Here is an 18584-nt window from a genome sequence, read left to right on the forward strand (position 1 = left end):
CAGAGCAGAAATAAATGAAATAGAAACAAAGAAAACAATAGCAAAGATCAATAAAACTAAAAGCTGATTCCTTGAGAAGATGAACAAAATTGATAAACTTTTAGCCAGACTCATCAATAAAAAGAGGGAGAGGACTAAAATCAATAAAATTAGAAATGAAAAAGGAGAAGTTACAACAGACACCGCAGAAATAAAAAGCATCATAAAAGACTACTATAAGCAACTCTATGCCAATTAAATGGACAACCTGGAAGAAATGGACAAATTCTTAGAAAGGTATAACCTTCCAAGACTGAACCAAGAAGAAATAGAAAATATGAACAGACCAATCACAAGTAATGAAATTGAAACTGTGATTAAAAATCTTGCAACAAACAAAAGTCCAGGGTCAGGGAGCTTCACAGGTGGATTCTATCGAACTTTTAGAGAAGAGCTAACACCAATCCCTCTCAGTCAAACTCAGTCAAAAAATTTCAGAGGAAGGAACACTCCCAAACTCATTCTATGAGGCTACCATCACCCTGATACCAAAACCAGACAGAGATACTACAAAAAAAGAAAATTACAGACCAATATCACTGATGAATACAGATGCAAAAATCCTCAACAAAATACTAGCAAACAGAATCCAACAACACATTAAAAAAATCATACATCATGATCAAATGGGATTTATCCCAGGGATGCAAGGATTCTTCAATATACGCAAATCAATCAATGTGATACACCGTATTAACAAATTGAAAAATAAAAACCATACAATCACCTCAATAGATGCAGAAAAAGCTTTTGACAAAAAGTTTTCACAAAACACCCATTTATGATAAAAACTCTCCAGAAAGTGGGCATAAAGGGAACCTACCTACCTCAACATAATAAAGGCCATATATGACAAACCCAGAGCAAACATCATTCTCAATGGCGAAAAACTGAAAGCATTTCCTCTAGATCAGGAACAAGACAAGGATGTCCACTCTCGCCACTCTGATGCAACATAGCTTTGGAAGTCCTAGCCACAGCAATCAGAGAAGAAAAAGGAATACAAATTGGAAAAGAAGTAAAACAGTCACTGTTTGCAGATGATATGCTACTATACATAGAGAATCCTAAAGATGCCACCAGAAAACTACTAGAGCTAATCAATGAATTTGGTAAAGTTTCAGGATACAAAATTAATGCACAGAAATCTTTTGCATTCCTATACACTAACAACAACAGATCAGAAAGAGAAATTAAGGAAACACTCCCATTTACCATTGCAACAAAAAGAATAAAATACCTAGGAATAAACCTACCTAAGGAGGTAAAAGACCTGTACTCAGAAAACTATAAGACACTGATGAAAGAAACAAAGATGACACAAAAACAGATGGAGAGATATAACATGTTCTTGGATTGGAAGAATCAATATTGTGAAAATGACTATACTACCCAAAGCAATCTACAGATTCAGTACAATCCCTATCAAATTACCCCTGGCATTTTGACAGAACTAGAACAAAAAAATCTTAAAATTTGTATGGAGACACAAAAGACCCCGAATTGCCAAAGCAATCTTGAGGGGAAAAAACAGAGCTGGAGGAATCAGGCTCCCTGACTTCAGACTATACTACAAAGTGGCACTCATCAAAACAATATGGTACTGGCACAAAAACAGAAATATAGATCAATGGAACAGGGTAGAAAGCCCAGAGATAAACCCACCCACCTATGGTCAACTAATCTATGACAAATGAGGCAAGAATATACAGTGGAGAAAAGACAGTCTCTTCAATAAGTGGTGCTGGGAAAACTGGACTGCTACTTGTAAAAGAATGTAATTAGAACACTCCCTAACACCATACACAAAAATAAACTCAAAACAGATTAGAGGCCTAAATGTACGACCAGACACTATAAAACTCTTAGAGGAAAACTTAGGAAGAACACTCTCTGACATAAATCACAGCAAGATCTTTTTTGAGCACAAACTCCTAGAGTGATGGAAATAAAAGCAAAAATAAACAAATGGGACCTAATGAAACTTCAAAGCTTTTTCACAGTAATGGAAACCATAAACAAGACAAAAAGACAACCCTTAGAATGGGAGAAAATATTTGCAAACAAATCAACGGACAAAAAATTAATCTCCAAAACATATAAACAGCTCATGCAGCTCAATATTAAAAAAACAAACAACCCAATCCAAAAATGGGCAGAAGACCTAAACAGACATTCCTCCAAAGAAGACATACAGATGACTAAGAGGCACATGAAGAGATGTTCAACATCACTAATTATTAGAGAAATGCAAATCAAAACTACAATGAGGTATCACCTCATACCAGTTAGAATGGGCATCATCAGAAAATCTATAAACAACAAATGCTGGAGAGGGTGTGGAGAAAAGGGCACCCTCTTGCACGGTTGGTGGCAATGTAAATTGATACTGCCACTATGGAGAACAGTATGGAGGTTCCTTCAAAAACTAAAAGTACAATTACCATATGACCCAGCAATCCCACTACTGGGCATATACCCAGAGAAAACCGTAATTCAAAAAGACACATGCACTCCAATGTTCATTGCAGCACTATTTACAATAGCCAGGTCATGGAAGCAACCTAAATGCCCATCAACAGACGAATGAATAAAGAAGATATGGTACATATATACAATGGAGTATTACTCTGCCATAAAAAGGAACGAAATTGGGTCATTTGTAGAGATGTGGATGGACCTAGAGACTGTCATACAGAGTGAAGTTAGTCAGAAAGAGAAAACAAATATCATATATTAACGCATATATTTGGAATCTAGACAAATGGTACAGATGAACTGGTTTGCAAGGCAGAAACAGAGACACAGATGTAGAGAACAAACGTATGGACACCAAGAGGGGAAAGCGGGGGCAGTGGGGGGTGGTGTGTGTGGTGGTGTGATGAATTGGGAGATTGGGATTGACATATATACATTAATATTTATTTTTAAAAATAACTAATAAGAAACTGCTGTATGTAGAAAATAAATAAAATAAAATTGAAATTAAAAAAATCATACCTCGTGATATATAAAAGGATCATCCTTTTTATTAATAATAAAATAAATACTTATAAGTAAATACTAATAATAAATTCTAATAAAAAATAATAATGACCAAGTGAGGTTTATTAAAGGAAGGTAAGATTGGTTTAACATCTGAAAATGAATGTAATTCACTATATTAAAAGGAAAAAAAGAAAAAATATGATCACTTCAAAAAATGCAAAAAGGCATCTAATAAAATTTCATGCTTATATACGTTAATGATGCAAACTAGGAAAAAATGTATTTCATCAGATAAAAACATCTACAAGAAATTTATAGAAAACATCATACACAATTGGGGAATTATAGAGATCTTTGTCCTGAAAGTGAGAAGCATGACAAGCATAGCTGTCATCACTACTTCTATTCAGCATTATACTAGATGTCCTAAGTAATGGAATATAGCAAGAAAAAATTTTAAAAGCATAGAATAATTGGAAAAAAGAAACAGAGCTCATTATTCGCAGGTGTCATAACTGTGTATGTACATAATCCAAGAGAATTCACAAACTATTAGTATTAGCAAGTGAATATAGTGAGAATATAATGTCAATATACAAAAATCAATTAGATTTTCATACTGTAGCAGAAAACAAACAGAAAAAAATTTTTAAACATTTACAATAACATCAAAATAACAAACATTTGGGTATTAATTTAACAAAAGATATGCAAATCATATACATTGAAAATTATAAACATTATTGAAAAGAATTTAAAAAGAACTAAACAAAGGGATGAATATACCATATTTATGGATTGGAAGACTTGATATTGGAAAGTCAATTTTCTCCAATTTGACCTACAAATTCAATGCAATTCCAATCAAAATCAGCAGAATTTTACAAAAATTTAGAAGCATATTTCAAAATTGATATGGAAATGGAAGGAGTCAAGAATATCAAAGATAATCTTCAAGAACAAAGCTGAAGTACTTACGCTACCAGATATCAAGACTTATTTTAATGCTACAGTAATTAAGTCACAATGGTATTGGTGCAAATAGGTCAATGAAACAGAACAGAGTGCAGAAATAGACCCACACATATATAGTTTGGGATTTAAGAGAAATGGGGAAGGCATTGTCTTTTCACCTAATGGTTTTGGGTCAAGTGCATAGCCATGGGAAAAAGATATTGATTCCACTTCACAACATATACAAGTATCAATTCTAGTTGGATTATAGCTCTTAGTATGAAAGGTAGAACAGTAAGATTTCCAGACGAAAACATACGAGAATATTTTTGATCCTAAATAAGGCAAAGATTTTTTAGCCAGGATACAAATAGCTTACACATAAAGTTTAAAATTAACAACCTACACCACAACAAAATTAAGAACTTCTGTATGGGGAAACTGATAGCCCTAAATACATTTAATGGAGAACAAAAATTGAAAATAAAATGAATTAAGAATTTAGCTCTAGAAGTTAAAAACACAATACCAAAATAAAACCATGTAAAGATAAAGGAAACAAAAATTAAAATTTACAAAATAGAATTTTTTTTAATGAACTCTGAGAGTTACCAAGCCTCGAATCTAGCTCTTAAATGTCTCAGAGACAAATCTTTGGATGGTTTGAACAAAACAAAAATTAGACAAGGAGCCAATGAACAAGTTTAGGAATGAAAGAGACATAGGTACTGTTGAGTTTGTTGTTGTTGTTTTGTTTGTTTTTAGTGATAAAGGAATGCTATGATTACTTTTGAAAAGTTTGAAAAATTAGATGAATTGGACACTTTTCGAGAAAATAATAAATTGCAAGATTGACTCAGAAATAGAACCCTAAATATATCAATAAACCTAAGAGATACTGAAATGCTTTTCTAAGTCTTGTTCATTACCACCAAAAAGAAATAGAATAAAGGAAGGAAGGAAGGACGGGAAGGAGGGAGGAAAGGAGGGAGGGGGAGGAAATGAGGGAGGGAGGCAGGGAGGGAGGGAAAGAAAAGGCATTAAGCCCCAATGTTTTACAGAAAGAAATAATCCTTATTGTTGCAGATGCATTTACTTGCTTACCAATATCCATTTCCCTTTCCCTTTCTGCCAGAGGCTTAATTTTGCTCCAAGGTTCCTTCCCCCCACAGGTGTCTCAGATAACTCTCTTTGCAACTTTCAAATATACAATAGAGTATTGTTAACTTTAGTCACTGTACTATACATTACATCCCCAGAACTTACTTATCTTGTAACTGTAAATCTGTACCTTTTGACTCCCTTCACCCATTTCACCTGCCCCACCCTCTTCCTGCCTCTGGCAACCACCAATCTGTTCTCTGTACCTGTGAGTTTCGATTATTTTTGGATTCCACATGTAAGTGAAATCATACAGCATTTGTCCTTCTCTGACTTATTTCACTTAGCATAATTCCCTCATAGGTCCATCCATGTTGCTGCAAATGGTAGAATTTCCTTCTTTTTATGGCTGAATGATATTCCTGTGTGTGTGTGTGTGTGTGTGTGTGTGTGTGTAAATGTACATATAAGAAAATTGTATATATATATATATATATATATATATATATATATATATATATATATACCACATCTTCTTTATCCATTCATCCACTGATGGACACTGAGGCTGTTTCCATGTTTTGGCTATTGTAAATAACGTTGCAATGAACATGGGGATGCAGATATCTTTTTGTCACAGTGATTTTGTTTCCTTCAGATACATTCCCAGAAGTAGAATTACTAGATCATATGGTAACTCTATTTTTAATTTTTTAAGGAACTTCCATACTGTTCTTCATAGTGGCTGCACCAATTTACATCCCCACCAATAGTGCACAGGGGTCTGTTTTTCCCATATTCTCACCAACACTTGTCTTCTCTTGTCTTTTTGATAATAGCCAAGCTAACAGGTGTGAGGTGATAGCTCACTGTGGTTTTGATTTGCATTTCCCTAATGATTAGTGATGTTTGGCACATTTTCACGTACTTGTTGGCCATTTGTATGTCTTCTTTGGAAAACTGTCTATTCAGGTCCTCTGTCCTTCTTTTTTTTTTTTTGGTAATAACACAATTCCGAAAAAAGAATCAATCAATCCATGTATTTTCCTCAAGCTACACCCTACTCGTCGCTTAAACTTATAATACTGATGAAACTTCATTCAATTCTAGTTCTCCACATTGTCATTTTAAAAGACAATGCAATTGTTTAGAGGTCTATTAATATTATAATGTCTTTAAATGTCATTAAAACATGATGCAGTATTATCATTCTTCCTTGGAAAAAGTCCATGTTACTACCACTGAGAATTGCTGACTATTGTAAGAGAATTTTAATCCAAACTCCAGGAAGGAGTCATACTTGGGTATTTGTTCTTCAATTCCAAGAACACTGGCATTATATCGTATGATTTTAGAGAGCAAAATAGGCAAAAAGGGACATAAAGGATTCTTTCTTCAAAGTAAATAAAAACTACAAATTAAATAATAATGCCCCTTCCTCCAATCCTAAAAACTTTAGAAAAATGAAGTTATTAAATCTGCAGGGAACTTTTTCTTCCCCAAGATTTTGTTTTTGCTTTTGTGTTTTGTGACCGGGCAGTAGAGTCACAACAAGTGCTCATACTCTTCATGAAGACGATCGCAAAGATGCAGCTTCTTTCCTTGTAACTGCTCTGATCTTCTTCACAAGCCCCCTCCTGACTAGGGAGGGAGGGGAAAACAGCTTAAATGGAGTTCAATCCTAGGAGGTCAGTCTGGTTCACTCATTTAAAGAGTTCTCTTTAGGTACCGCTGTTTCCAGTGGGGAAGCATCCAGGCTTTCTGCTGTGCCCTCATCCAGACCAATCTCCTCTATGGTGGTCTTTGATGTAGGACCTCACAGAGGTGGGAAAGGAAAGAGGCCTTGGATCCATGCCTGGAGGTCCTCATCCTGTCCTTGGGCCCACAGCTGTGTCCCTTGTCCCTCTGGCCACTGGGAGGCCCACAGGGAGCCTCAGTGCCTGTGAACTCAGCTGTGTTCTTCCCCAGCCAGGGGGGGTGGGCTCCTCTGTTGCCCTGCCCAGTCCACATTACTCTTGTGCTCAGTTTCTTGGTGGTGTGGCTGGGACTCCTCCCCAGTCCCTGGCCTGGCTCACAGCCCCTTACCAAGGAGACCAGATGCTTTATTGTCCAAGCCAGGACGTTTCTGAGGATGAAAGGAGGAGCTTCTAAGAATTAAGTCAGGGCTGCAGGTGGAAACTGGGTCTTTTCTGACCAAACTAGGATGTCTGGTCACTCTACATTTACCCCTCCGCTGCAGGATCATTTTGCCCCCACCATGTCAAGGCTGGCCAGCCAAGAGTACATGGAATTTTCTAGATACCTTCCATGCCACACAGGAGCTGAGGGAGACTCCGGGGAGCTGAACTCAGACGCAACCTGTGACTAAACATTTCACGGCACTCATGCCAATTCCATTCCAAGGTAGCTTCCCCCAGTGGTGGATGGAGATGGCCACCCTAGGAGGCGTTTTCCTCTTGGGTTCTAAATGAAAAGTGAAGCAAATCTCCTCCTCTGCCTTTAGCTTTGAAACCTACTTAATATGCTTCCCTGCTCTGCAGAGTGACTGCTGTCATGATCCACGTCTCATTGCCTTGCTTTCTCCATCCTGTCCCCAGTTTTCTTCTCTTACCCACAATGACCTGAGGCAGAGGAAGCCGACTCTCCACATCCTGGCTGGGGTCTCCCTACGATAGATGCTCCTCCTGAGTGTAGGGCGCTGAGGACACTAAGCCCACAGCTCAGCCTTACTGAGGGTAGAGGCATTCTCTATATTGCAGAAGAAACACTTTGATTTAGTCCCCCAACCTTGGTCCTTGAAATGTTATGGGAACTAAATCAATTTACAGAAGGCTTATCTCCTTCCATAAGCCTGACGTTCAAGACAAAACTAAACTAAAGAAAAAGAAGAAAATCCTACCTTAATAATCAAAAGTTGAACAAGAATGCTCTTTGCAGTCCTGCTAACAACAGCCCAATCATTAACCACTACTTTCAAACCCCCAGGGTGAATAGGTCCACTGACAAGGGAGATGGTCAAGTACAGAATGGCAGAAAAGGGAAATTAACAAATGTAAATTACATTAACATTTACAAGGTATACTACTCCTGTTTGGTTAGGAAAATGATTTTGTAACAATGGTAAGAAAATGAATTCAAACTCAACTGCCTTACTTGGCCACTTCTAAATAATTTCCAAAATTTATTGAATAGATTTTTCTGTAAAACTTTTTTTTCATATTTGTGTATATATTACACCAATAATTTAGCTGTGAATTATGGTAACTACTAGAACAGTATCTGAACTGCTTTAACCAAGAAATCTCCCTCAACAGGCCGCATTACAGTAACTATCATGTAATATTTCAACAGTTTCTACCTTTGTGATTCATGGCAAATGCTTAAAATGAGGTGGAATTCTGATTGGGAGGCATGATGAAACAGGTAAATTTTCTTTTCTGTTAGCCACTGCTATGTGCTGAATTGTATCCATCCCCAAAAACATATGTTTTAAGTCCTAACTCACAGAACCTCAGAATATGATCTTATCTGGAAATAGGGTCTTTGCAGATCTAGTCAAGTTAAGATGAGGTCATTAAAGTGGGTCCAACCCAGTATGACTGGCATGCTTATGTAAAGGGGAAATTTGGGCTCAGAGGTGGACATGCACAGAGGGAAGGTGGTGTGAAGACAAAGGGAGAAAACCTGAGGATCCAAGAGGCTAGGAAACAAATTGTCCCTCATAGCCTTTACAAGGAACCAGACCTGCCCTCACCTTGATTTTAGAGTTCTAGCCTCTAACACTGTGAGACATAAACATCTGTTGTTTAAGCCAACCAGTTTATGGTGCTTTGTTACAGTAGCCTCAGGAAACTAACACATGCACAGACTCTAAAAACTGTCTTGCTGTGTTTTGAAGCACCTGTGAACATATGAATTTAGCCAGCGTCTGCATCACATTGCAAGGCTGAAATCTTCTCTTTGAGAGAGAGGAAAACAGGCAGTTTCAAATCCTCTCGGCCCTGGATAAGTTAGATATGCTATCATAACTCCCCAGAAAGAAAAGAAAGACTTTGTAGGTAGAAAATATACAAAACATCTGGAGCTGTGTTTGGAGGAAACCAGAGACAGAGGCTTGCCTAGCTGAAAACTAATGGGAAAAGAAATCAGAAAACATTTTCCTACAGAAACACAAAGTATCCAAATGGGAGAAAGAGGAAGATTTCAGACCACAAGGAAGAGAAACTTTTTTTTTTCCTTGAAGATGGACATGTTTTTTAAAGAGGGGAAAAGCCACCAGCAATAATTAAAATACTTAACCACAGAAACAGATGTCTTTCTCAAAGCCATTTAAGTTTATTTTACTAGATTATTCTCATAAGCAAATACTTAAAATTGATATGCACAAGTATCTACTCACAGATATTCAGTAGATTCTCAATGAATGGATAGTGCCTCTTACAGTCCAATCAACAAAGCATACAGCATCAACCACTGGCTCAAGACTCTCTACTGCTCCCTGGTGGCAACATGCACATATTGCAGAAGCAAAATAATACCTCAGGGGCTCTCATGAAAAATACCCGGGACTCAGTAACAAGAGTCATCCATGAGAAACAGATCATTCAGGAAAATAAGAACGTACAGTGAGAAACCCATTGGGAAGAAGAAAAAGTGCACTTTTCAAGAATGGTCCAATCATGAAAATATAGCTTCTGAAAAAGTAGAAAAAAGAAGTTTTGTCTCATTGGTGCAGTGAGTTGCCAGATTTCAGAATCCACACAATAACCACAAAAGACTCTAACATCCCATGGAAGTCTTCATATTTTACTCTCTACGTCAGAATATAGTCGTTTTCAACAGTCCATTTATTAAAAGTCCATGAAATGAGGTCTAATCTAGGAATGGTATAAAAGAGGGTGCCTTTATATCTCAGTGCACCCATGGCTGAGCGAATTTAGCACTCGGGGGCAGAGCTGGTTTTCACATTCTCTCTCAGGTTGAAGCCAGGTCTTCCTTTTTTTTAATTCAGCTGCTCTTGGTTGATTGGAATGGAAAGAGATACAGTGAAATACATGGCTGACCATCATCAGGGACCTAACAGACACTTTTAACCTCCCACTCAAAGGACAGCAATCCCTTGATTGCATCCTGGGCCAAGCAGAGACGAATGGAAGCAGAGTTCCTTATCTTAGTAACAACACAGGCTGGGTAATACTACAGTGCTCTGAGGAAAAAAAAAAAAAGTAACTAATGGAAAAGGATATTTCCTAGAAACCCACAATATTTGGACAAGCTTATAAGGCAGGGAAAACCATCAGAGTCATTCTTGTTTCATCAGAGTGTCTCTGTGCCAATTTCTCTTCTACCACGCACATCACGTTCATGAAAGAAAATGGCTGTAGACACAAAAATGAGTTCCTATTTATGCATGAGTCCAACAGCTGTGTGTAACACCCTCTTTGATAAATAAGTAAATATATATATATATATATATATATATATATATATTCTTTAAAAGAAAACCTTTCCAGTCAAGGGAGATCAAAACCTTTACAGAAATTGAAGTTAAAGCCTGGAATTGTTTATTAAATCTGAGGAAACTAGAACTCCAAGACAGGAAAACAGAAGGCTGAGTACAAATTCAGACAGTGGCAACATGCTGCTAAAATGCATTCTATTAAGAGGTGAATATATAATTGGGGCAAGAAGGTGTAAAGTAATTTTTAATTACACAGGTGATATACGACTGTATTTTTTTAAGAACTATTTTAAGTATTAAAATATTATAAAGTAAAACTAAGTTCACTCCCCCAAAGCACCAATTCCCTCTAAAATAGCCATTGTCTCCTCAGTGTTTTCAGTTAGGAATGTATCCTCTCAAATTTTAAAAAAATGTATACACACACATATTCATATACATACACGTGTGTGTGTACACATACACTTGTAGAAGTAAACAGTTTATGTGTATATGTGTTTTTATGCATGGGATCAATAAACAGTACATTTTCCATGCTAATACTTTCACCAAACAATATCTTAAAATTTTAACCTTTGTGGCTATTTCTCCCATCCCATCACTGTACTAATGTCTCCTACTTGGTCAGATATCTCCAAATTGACTTGAGAAGAATACAGATCTTCTGAGTAGGAATGAGAAGAGAATTTTTAAAAAGGTTGTGTGTGTGTGTGTGTGTGTGTGTGTGTTTTATCACTTGAGCATCAAATGGGAAAACCCTAAGAGAAGCAAACCAAGCCCAGAATTTACGTATAACAATGGATGAGAGAGAACAGAAGGAAAGAGAGATGACAGTTGGCTTCCCCAAAAGCCTTTCACAAAGCTACTGTCAAAGAATTACATTGGGTTGACACTTCAAGGGTCTGACACAGAAGTCATTTCAATGTCTAGGAATGGCAAGTCATGTCCAGGAATGGCAACTTAAATGTCTACGAACGGCAACTGACACTTACACCTTCAATGTCAGGAACACATCAGGGCCTGGTGTGGACCCTGGCAAATGAGGACGTGTGCCCTAATGAAAAGGCTGCTGTTACCCAGCTGCAGCCAATTATCGCTATGGCAACATGCAAGCTAGTTGTCAGATCCTCCCATTTTTAAAAAGACGCAGGTAAAAATACTTGTATTTTAATATTAAAATCTCTTGATTTTTTTCAAGGTTGACTATTTAAAACCCAAAGATTCAAAACAACAACTCCACCCAGACCGACCCTTGGCTGGTCACACCGTAGGCAAACAGGACGTCAGTTTGCAACTCTCATCTAATTCCAAAGGTATTTCTCTGCTGGCACAACCGATGTCTCAATGAAACACTCTTTGACAAATTAATGTGGAACACAGACAGTTCTTTTGAAGGCACTGGGTCTTTTCACAGGTAAAGAAATCCCTGGCAATTAGAGCTCTTTTCTTTCTTCCCTTTCCATCCTGAAGTTTCCAAAAAGGGATAGGACGAAACCATCCACTGAAATGCCCTTTTTTGCACATCTTAGGTATTTATAGTTTTATCAGAAGAATTTCAGATTGTGTCACCTTGGAAATATATTGGCCACTACATTTCATATCCTCTGAGTGAAGGAAGATGCCCCCAATGTACCCAAGAGAGGAAACACAGAGTCGTGGTTACAAGGGAAGAATAATTCTTGTGAGGGGACCTCGTGACAGGTGTCCGGACAAGGGCTCATTATGAGACATTGCTGAGGAAACAGGAAAGGGGGTTAAGGAAGGGGGCCTCTGTCTTCTCTGCTCCCCTTTGCAAGGACAGCAATAGCACAGTCGTGGTTTAAGACACGGAGCATTTAACCACTGACCATTTTCACTGAAATCCACCTGGAGGTTTAAAACTGAACACAGCAACTAGAGGTTATACATGCAAAAACAATCATTCCCCTATAAAAGTGAAGCCTGTTTCTTAACTATTGGGGTTGGGGAACAGAGAGAACTTTAGAGAGATGAACAGTTTTTAAGAACTGACTGTCAAGGTGAAAATATTAATGACACATGCCCTGTATAAAACAGTCACTGGCTGCCTACTAAACAAACGTGTTCTTTTTAAAATTCAAGATGTGCGGGGCCACAGATGCATGACATTTATGAAGAGGCTCATCCTACCTTGAAGATGAAATCAGCCATCAGAGGTCCTGGAATCTTAAAGGCTTGCCTCTCGGAGCCCCTCTGAAATTCAACTGTTGTGTTTTCTACAACAAAGGCTCCAGGGCTGTTAAAGCTGTGCTCTCCTTTGCTTCCTTGAAGTGTTTTTGATTCAATGACTAAAATTTAAAAATAAAGTTTCAATGAGAGAATATCTTAAAAGTATTTTATTCCAAAAGATATTTTACTACAAGTAATAGCATCTGATATCAACACAATATCAATACATCCACTCAGTTTACAAACATTGATTCAAATTGGTAGAATAAATATATAAGCTTCTTAGTTATCTATAAAAAGAAGCAAACAGGAGTGCTAGGTCCAGTTAGGCCTACCCAACTCTTTGGAGTCATTTCTATAATAAGGGGAAGAAGAAAACATCTCTATCTTTATATTTTTTCATGATGTAGCTATTACTTAAAATAAAGCGATGTTACTCGTTTTCTCACCCATTCAGATAGTAAGCCTAGACTTTTATTTAGACAAAACCACAATAAATTCTAAATTTGCTTAATTTTTTTTTTATTTTGAAGTAATTGTAGATTCACAGGAAGTTGCAAGAACAGTAAAGAGGCTGTGTGTACCTTTCATCCAGTTTTACCCAATGGAATGGTTACATCTTACCCACCTATAATACAATATCAAAACAAGAAATGGACATTGGTACAATGTGTGCATAGAGTCCTATGCTCTTTTGTCACACGTGACAACCAAAATACAGAACTATTCCATCACCACAAAGATCTCTCTCATGTGTCACCTCTTTACTCACATTTGCTTTTAAAGGAACAGTAGTGCTTTTAGATCTCTTACAGAACAATGCCGACGGTTTAACCAAAATAACACTTCTACCTTATTTCAGTGATTTCTTTCTTTCCCTTCTCTCTTTTTTCTTTCTTTCAGTTTGTAAATGTCACCATTCTTAGTGGACCTGGTCCACCTGCATTTCTGGCTCCAGATCTATTCCTAACTCACTGCCTTGGGTTTTCATTGCCTCATTTCTAAAATGAGGAGTCAGAGCAGACAATCTCCCAGGTCCTCTGCTCCTCAGAAACCTACACTTGACTCACTGGTATTCAATGGTTCTTTAACCATCTCGAACAAAGGACACAACAGAACCAGAACTCCATTCCGTCTCAAACTTAAAAAGCTGATAAAAACAACAAAATGATCCGGATTTTATGAGGCTGCAATCCACATGTGCTGTGCTTCGGTGGTGTTCCTTTGCCGATTTCTCTCTGCCACCGGAGCAGCTGCAGGAATTCAAGCGCCCTGGGCAGATTGCATAACAGGCATTAGGAGACATCCCTGATTATCCCTGACAGGCAGGCTGGGAACTTTTCTGGGAAAATTCAAAGGCTGGACATAAGCTCCTTGATCTGCAGGAGTCATTAGCAGTCAAAGAATAATGCTGGGTCCTCTCAGGCACACAAAACCCCTACCACTTTGGCCCTGATCTCCATGACCGCAGTAGATTTCTGGAAAGTGTGAGATTAAATTCACTTCCTAGTTCCAATAAAGATATAAAACAGAGTGTTAGAAAGTGAACTGTCAGTAAAAATGAGATGGGAAACTGGAGATGGTAGGAGGGATCCATCCTGGATGAATTAGCCCTCTAAAAGTAAAGGAGGAAAAATCATGAGCATTCGGGTAATATCAAAACACAACATGAAGCTGGACAAAATCCATCCACGCAAAGAAGAAGGCGTGCAAAACACTGCTTCTAGACTGAGATTTAGTCTGAAGTGACTTGATTAAATTCAAATAGAGTGCAATGGATTCGATGGCTGTGATTGTTTTACCACTGTGCTAACATTCTGGATCAAAGCTTTCCAAGTTTCATCCGGCTGCAGAGCTACGGCAGGGGGTGTCAGAATCTGGAAATGCCATCTGGGGGGAAGGGAAGACCAGTGTGACATCCATCTTTTAAACCTGTTAGTTTGGTTTTGATGTTTTGTCTTCTGACGTTGAGTCTATTCTATTACTTCAAAGGTGTCCAAGATCTTTAGTGGCAAGGATGTGAGAACACAGGAGCAAAACCAGTTTTCAAGTGCATGTGAATTACCCAAACCACTCTTCTCCGATTCTCATAAAATATCTTTATATCAATTATTTCAAAAGGCTTCCCACTCTCTGGGTCCCAAACCCTGGCTGCATACATAGGAAGTCAAAAGCAGGTGCTCTGACCTCAACTGTGTAACTTGAGTCAGAAGTGGGTGGTCAATAAAGACAAGGGAAGTGATTTGATGAAGCCACCTTTTTATGGTTTATGGATGCAAACGATTCTGATAGTTTGGATTAACAAAGCCCCTGTGATGAATTCACAGTGAAGTGGAGGTCAGTGTTGCTCTTTAAAAGTTGTCATTTTTATCAGTGGTAAACTTGCTTCTCCTTAGTGCCTGTGCCTCTTAAGTTGGCAGAAAAGGAGTTTTTGAAAATCAACAATTCAGATGATGTGTTGACTTATGGATACGTTTTTAAAGTTTTTATTAGTGTCTAGCACCCCATGCGTGTACTGCAGCCCTGTGTTGTGATGTGCAATTCACAGCTCATGAGAGCTGCACACGCAGCCCTCTGCGTTTCTATAGCAAGACAGACAGTGCTGAGTGGAGACCCCAGGAAATCTATAAACAGCAGAGGGTAAGAGCCTCCTTTCCTGCTACCCACTGCTGCCTTTTTTCTCCTCTTCAGGCTTAAAATGATGGAGGTGGCAAGGAGCCAAGGAAGAGATGATCTGTATCCTCAAATAGATAAAAGAGAAACATTGTATGATATCGCTTATATGCGGAATCTAAAAAAGAAATGACACAAACAAGCTTTGGCATTTATTAGCTGGCTCAACAAAGAAACATATTGGAAATCCCCTCATCTTTGTTGCTTAATCTGAAAAATGAAGTTAGTGTTGTTGTGAGAATAAATAAAATCACATACAAAAAAAAACAGGATCAGAAATCAAGACCCTCTTAAATCCCCAAACTTTTACAACTCAAGTTTACCATGGTACCTTTAAATATTTTGATCCACACTTGTTATTTTTAAAAGAAATGACTAGAAAAATGATGAATGCTGCTAACTGCTTCTAGTTGAAGGGCTTGCCCTGACAAGTATCCGTCCAGGCTTCTTTCGAAAGAGACAGGGTCATGCTAATCATCCCAAGAGGTCTCCTTAAATTCTAAGAAGGCCACAAAAGTATTGTTAGGTAACCAACATGTAACGAGCATTTAGCACAGCTGACTTGGTTATAAATACATCAAACTTATGCTTCGAGCTGTATATCAGAGTGTATGCATACTTTATTCAGTATTCATTTCCTTTGATTAGTCATTATGTTCAGGGTTCATGTTTATATTAATACATCTCTACATGTGGTCGTCAGACCGCACTTAGAGGACCAAAAAAATCCCAATTCTTACAATTGATAATGGAGGTTTTCAGTTTATGGCATCTTGGCTTCTTGAGTTTATTGCTAGTCAAAACACATTTAATGCTGAAGTTTTGCTACAATAAAATCTCTTTTGCAGGAACCCTCTTATTGTTTCTATTTTTGAAATTTTAGGGAAATCTGGAGCTGTGTGCTTGATATAATGCTGAAGCCAAGCTTGGGAAAGGACTAGAAATTCAGTATTTAAACACCTCTAGGCGATATGCAAGATGGACATTCTGTAATTAAATTCCATTCCACAGCAAAGAGACTAAGTACGCTACTGGGTGTTCTCAGTTCTTAACGGTGCAGCCTTTTGGAGGGTGCATATATGGATCTTAAAAAGAACGGTTTATTACTGCAAAGTGAGCTTAATTTCAGGAATATATCTTTGAATAAAAAATTAAGAAAACACTTGTATAAATCAAGAAAATAAAGCCGCTTCTACATTTAGGTGTTCAGAAATGGTAACAAAATCCTCTGTAAATGAAGCCAGTTCATTCTATTCACTGGCAGAGAAGGGTGACTTTCAGAAACACTTCTAGAGCCAATTTTGAGATTGTTCAGAAGGAGATATAATCCAAGCAACAGATCTGTCACCTTTGGAGAAATGGGAATATATTTGAGCTCTGTTCTTGGAACCATGCCAGTCTTGAGTATAAAGTTATGTTTAATATGCCAGAACATATTTGTATGTAAATGAATATTCTACCTCAAAGTATTCATCTTTACCTAACCTGTTTACTGTATACTTATTCTGTTTTTAGAGCTTATAAAACTCTTTTTAGAGCTGAATGTTAAAGAACTGTCTGTAGTATCACGAGAAAATCAGGCCCAGTCACTGCAATTTTTTTTATTTTTTTAAAACATCTTTTTGATATGCCATAAAATTCACCCATTTAAAATGTAGTTTCATGGCTTCAGCATATTCACAAAATTGGGAAACCATCATCACAATCTAAGTTTAGAATATTTTTGCCACCCCCCAAAGAAACCCCACATCCGTTAACAGCCCCAGACCTGCCACCAACCCAACTCACCCCAGTCCTAGGCAACCACCAATCTACTTTCTGTCTCCTTAGATTTGCTTTACTCTGGACAATTTATATAAAGACAATCATAAAATATGTGGTCTTTTGTGACTGGCTTCTTTCACTTAGCATAATGTTTTCAAGGATCATGTCTATTGTAGCATGTGTCAGTACTTCATTCTTTGTTAGAGCCAAATAATATTCCACACATGCCCATCTTATTTATCCATTCATCAGTTAATGGACATCTGGGCTGTTTTTACGTTATGGCTATTATGAATTATGCTGCTATGAATGTTCAGCACTTCACAGTTTTGAATCCAGAACGCTATTTTACAATGTGATCACTCAAATGATTCACAAAATTGGGATCTAAATGATTTTCACCTGTTCTCAAACATCAAGTTTGCATTTACAAGGATGAAGATCTACTCTCATCAAGAGCTGTGGGCCTTAAGCCATTTTAAAAAGAAGCCTAAAAAATGTTTTGATGCTTCATTGTAGAGAAAGCCTTGAGTGAACTGACCATTATATGGCTATAAACACTTCCAATATTTTAGTTAAATACATCAGTCACATTCTTTTAGTCATAATTCATATAATAAAGTAAGGGTTGAAAAAGACTTTCCAATAATTGTTCACCTGATTGTCCTAAAGATATTCTCTTGCTTCCCTAATTTAGGTCATAATTTACTAAAGAATTTCTTTCTTTTTCCAAGATTTTAATCTATACCCTTGGTGACCTTAAACATTTTGATATAAACTTTTCTCAAAGGACATTTCTGGTTAGACTATCGGTACTGCAGCCACAATATACAAACACATATAACACACATGGACAAACACATTTAAAAGCTACCCAAAATGCTTGTGTCCCTGAGAAATTTTTACGATTTGAAAATCTAAGATGGTGGCTCAAAAAAAAAATGGCAAACTATGTCACATTTTAATCCGTTAGACCTTGATTTGTGTGGCTTTAAAACAGTTACAAATAGTGTTTCGTACTTTTTACAGAAAGATAGAGCTGAACACAGTAAGCTTCTTCAAGGCCAGGGGCTCAGTCTTGACAAAAACTCATTTTCCTGGGAAAAAGACGAAGAAAGCCCTGCCTATGGCGACAGGAAACCTTGGGAGAGAAGCAGACAAACTTTGGTATTTCTAGTTCCTTTGGGTCCTAAGAGACCAGAAAAGCTAAGACAGAAAGATGCCATGTGACTTTGGCCAAAGAAACAATACAATTTCAATCCTTTACTGTTTCAGACTCTTAGTATTCTGGGAAACCAGTGTTTACTTTCAGTGCCCCCTAGACCTGAGGTTGTGATATGCTGGCAACGGAGCACGTACTTGTCAGCTATATTCACTGATACAGCTCTGTGTTTTAAATTTCGTTTTGTTATTTTTT

At 37.5% G+C, this 18584-nt stretch overlaps 1 protein-coding gene across 1 annotated transcript in view; it reads right to left on the bottom strand.

Moving 5' to 3' along the window:
• ADAMTSL3 (ADAMTS like 3) overlaps nt 1–18584 on the bottom strand; it is a 373694-nt gene that overhangs the window by 161805 nt on the left and 193305 nt on the right. The window contains 1 exon segment of the mRNA XM_029237311.1: nt 12692–12849. Coding sequence (XP_029093144.1) covers nt 12692–12849 — 158 coding nt within the window.

Source organism: Monodon monoceros, unplaced genomic scaffold, assembly GCF_005190385.1.
Source record: "Monodon monoceros isolate NGI ecotype Baffin Bay Population unplaced genomic scaffold, NGI_Narwhal_1 Super_Scaffold_21, whole genome shotgun sequence".
Taxonomy (NCBI): Eukaryota; Metazoa; Chordata; class Mammalia; order Artiodactyla; family Monodontidae; genus Monodon; species Monodon monoceros.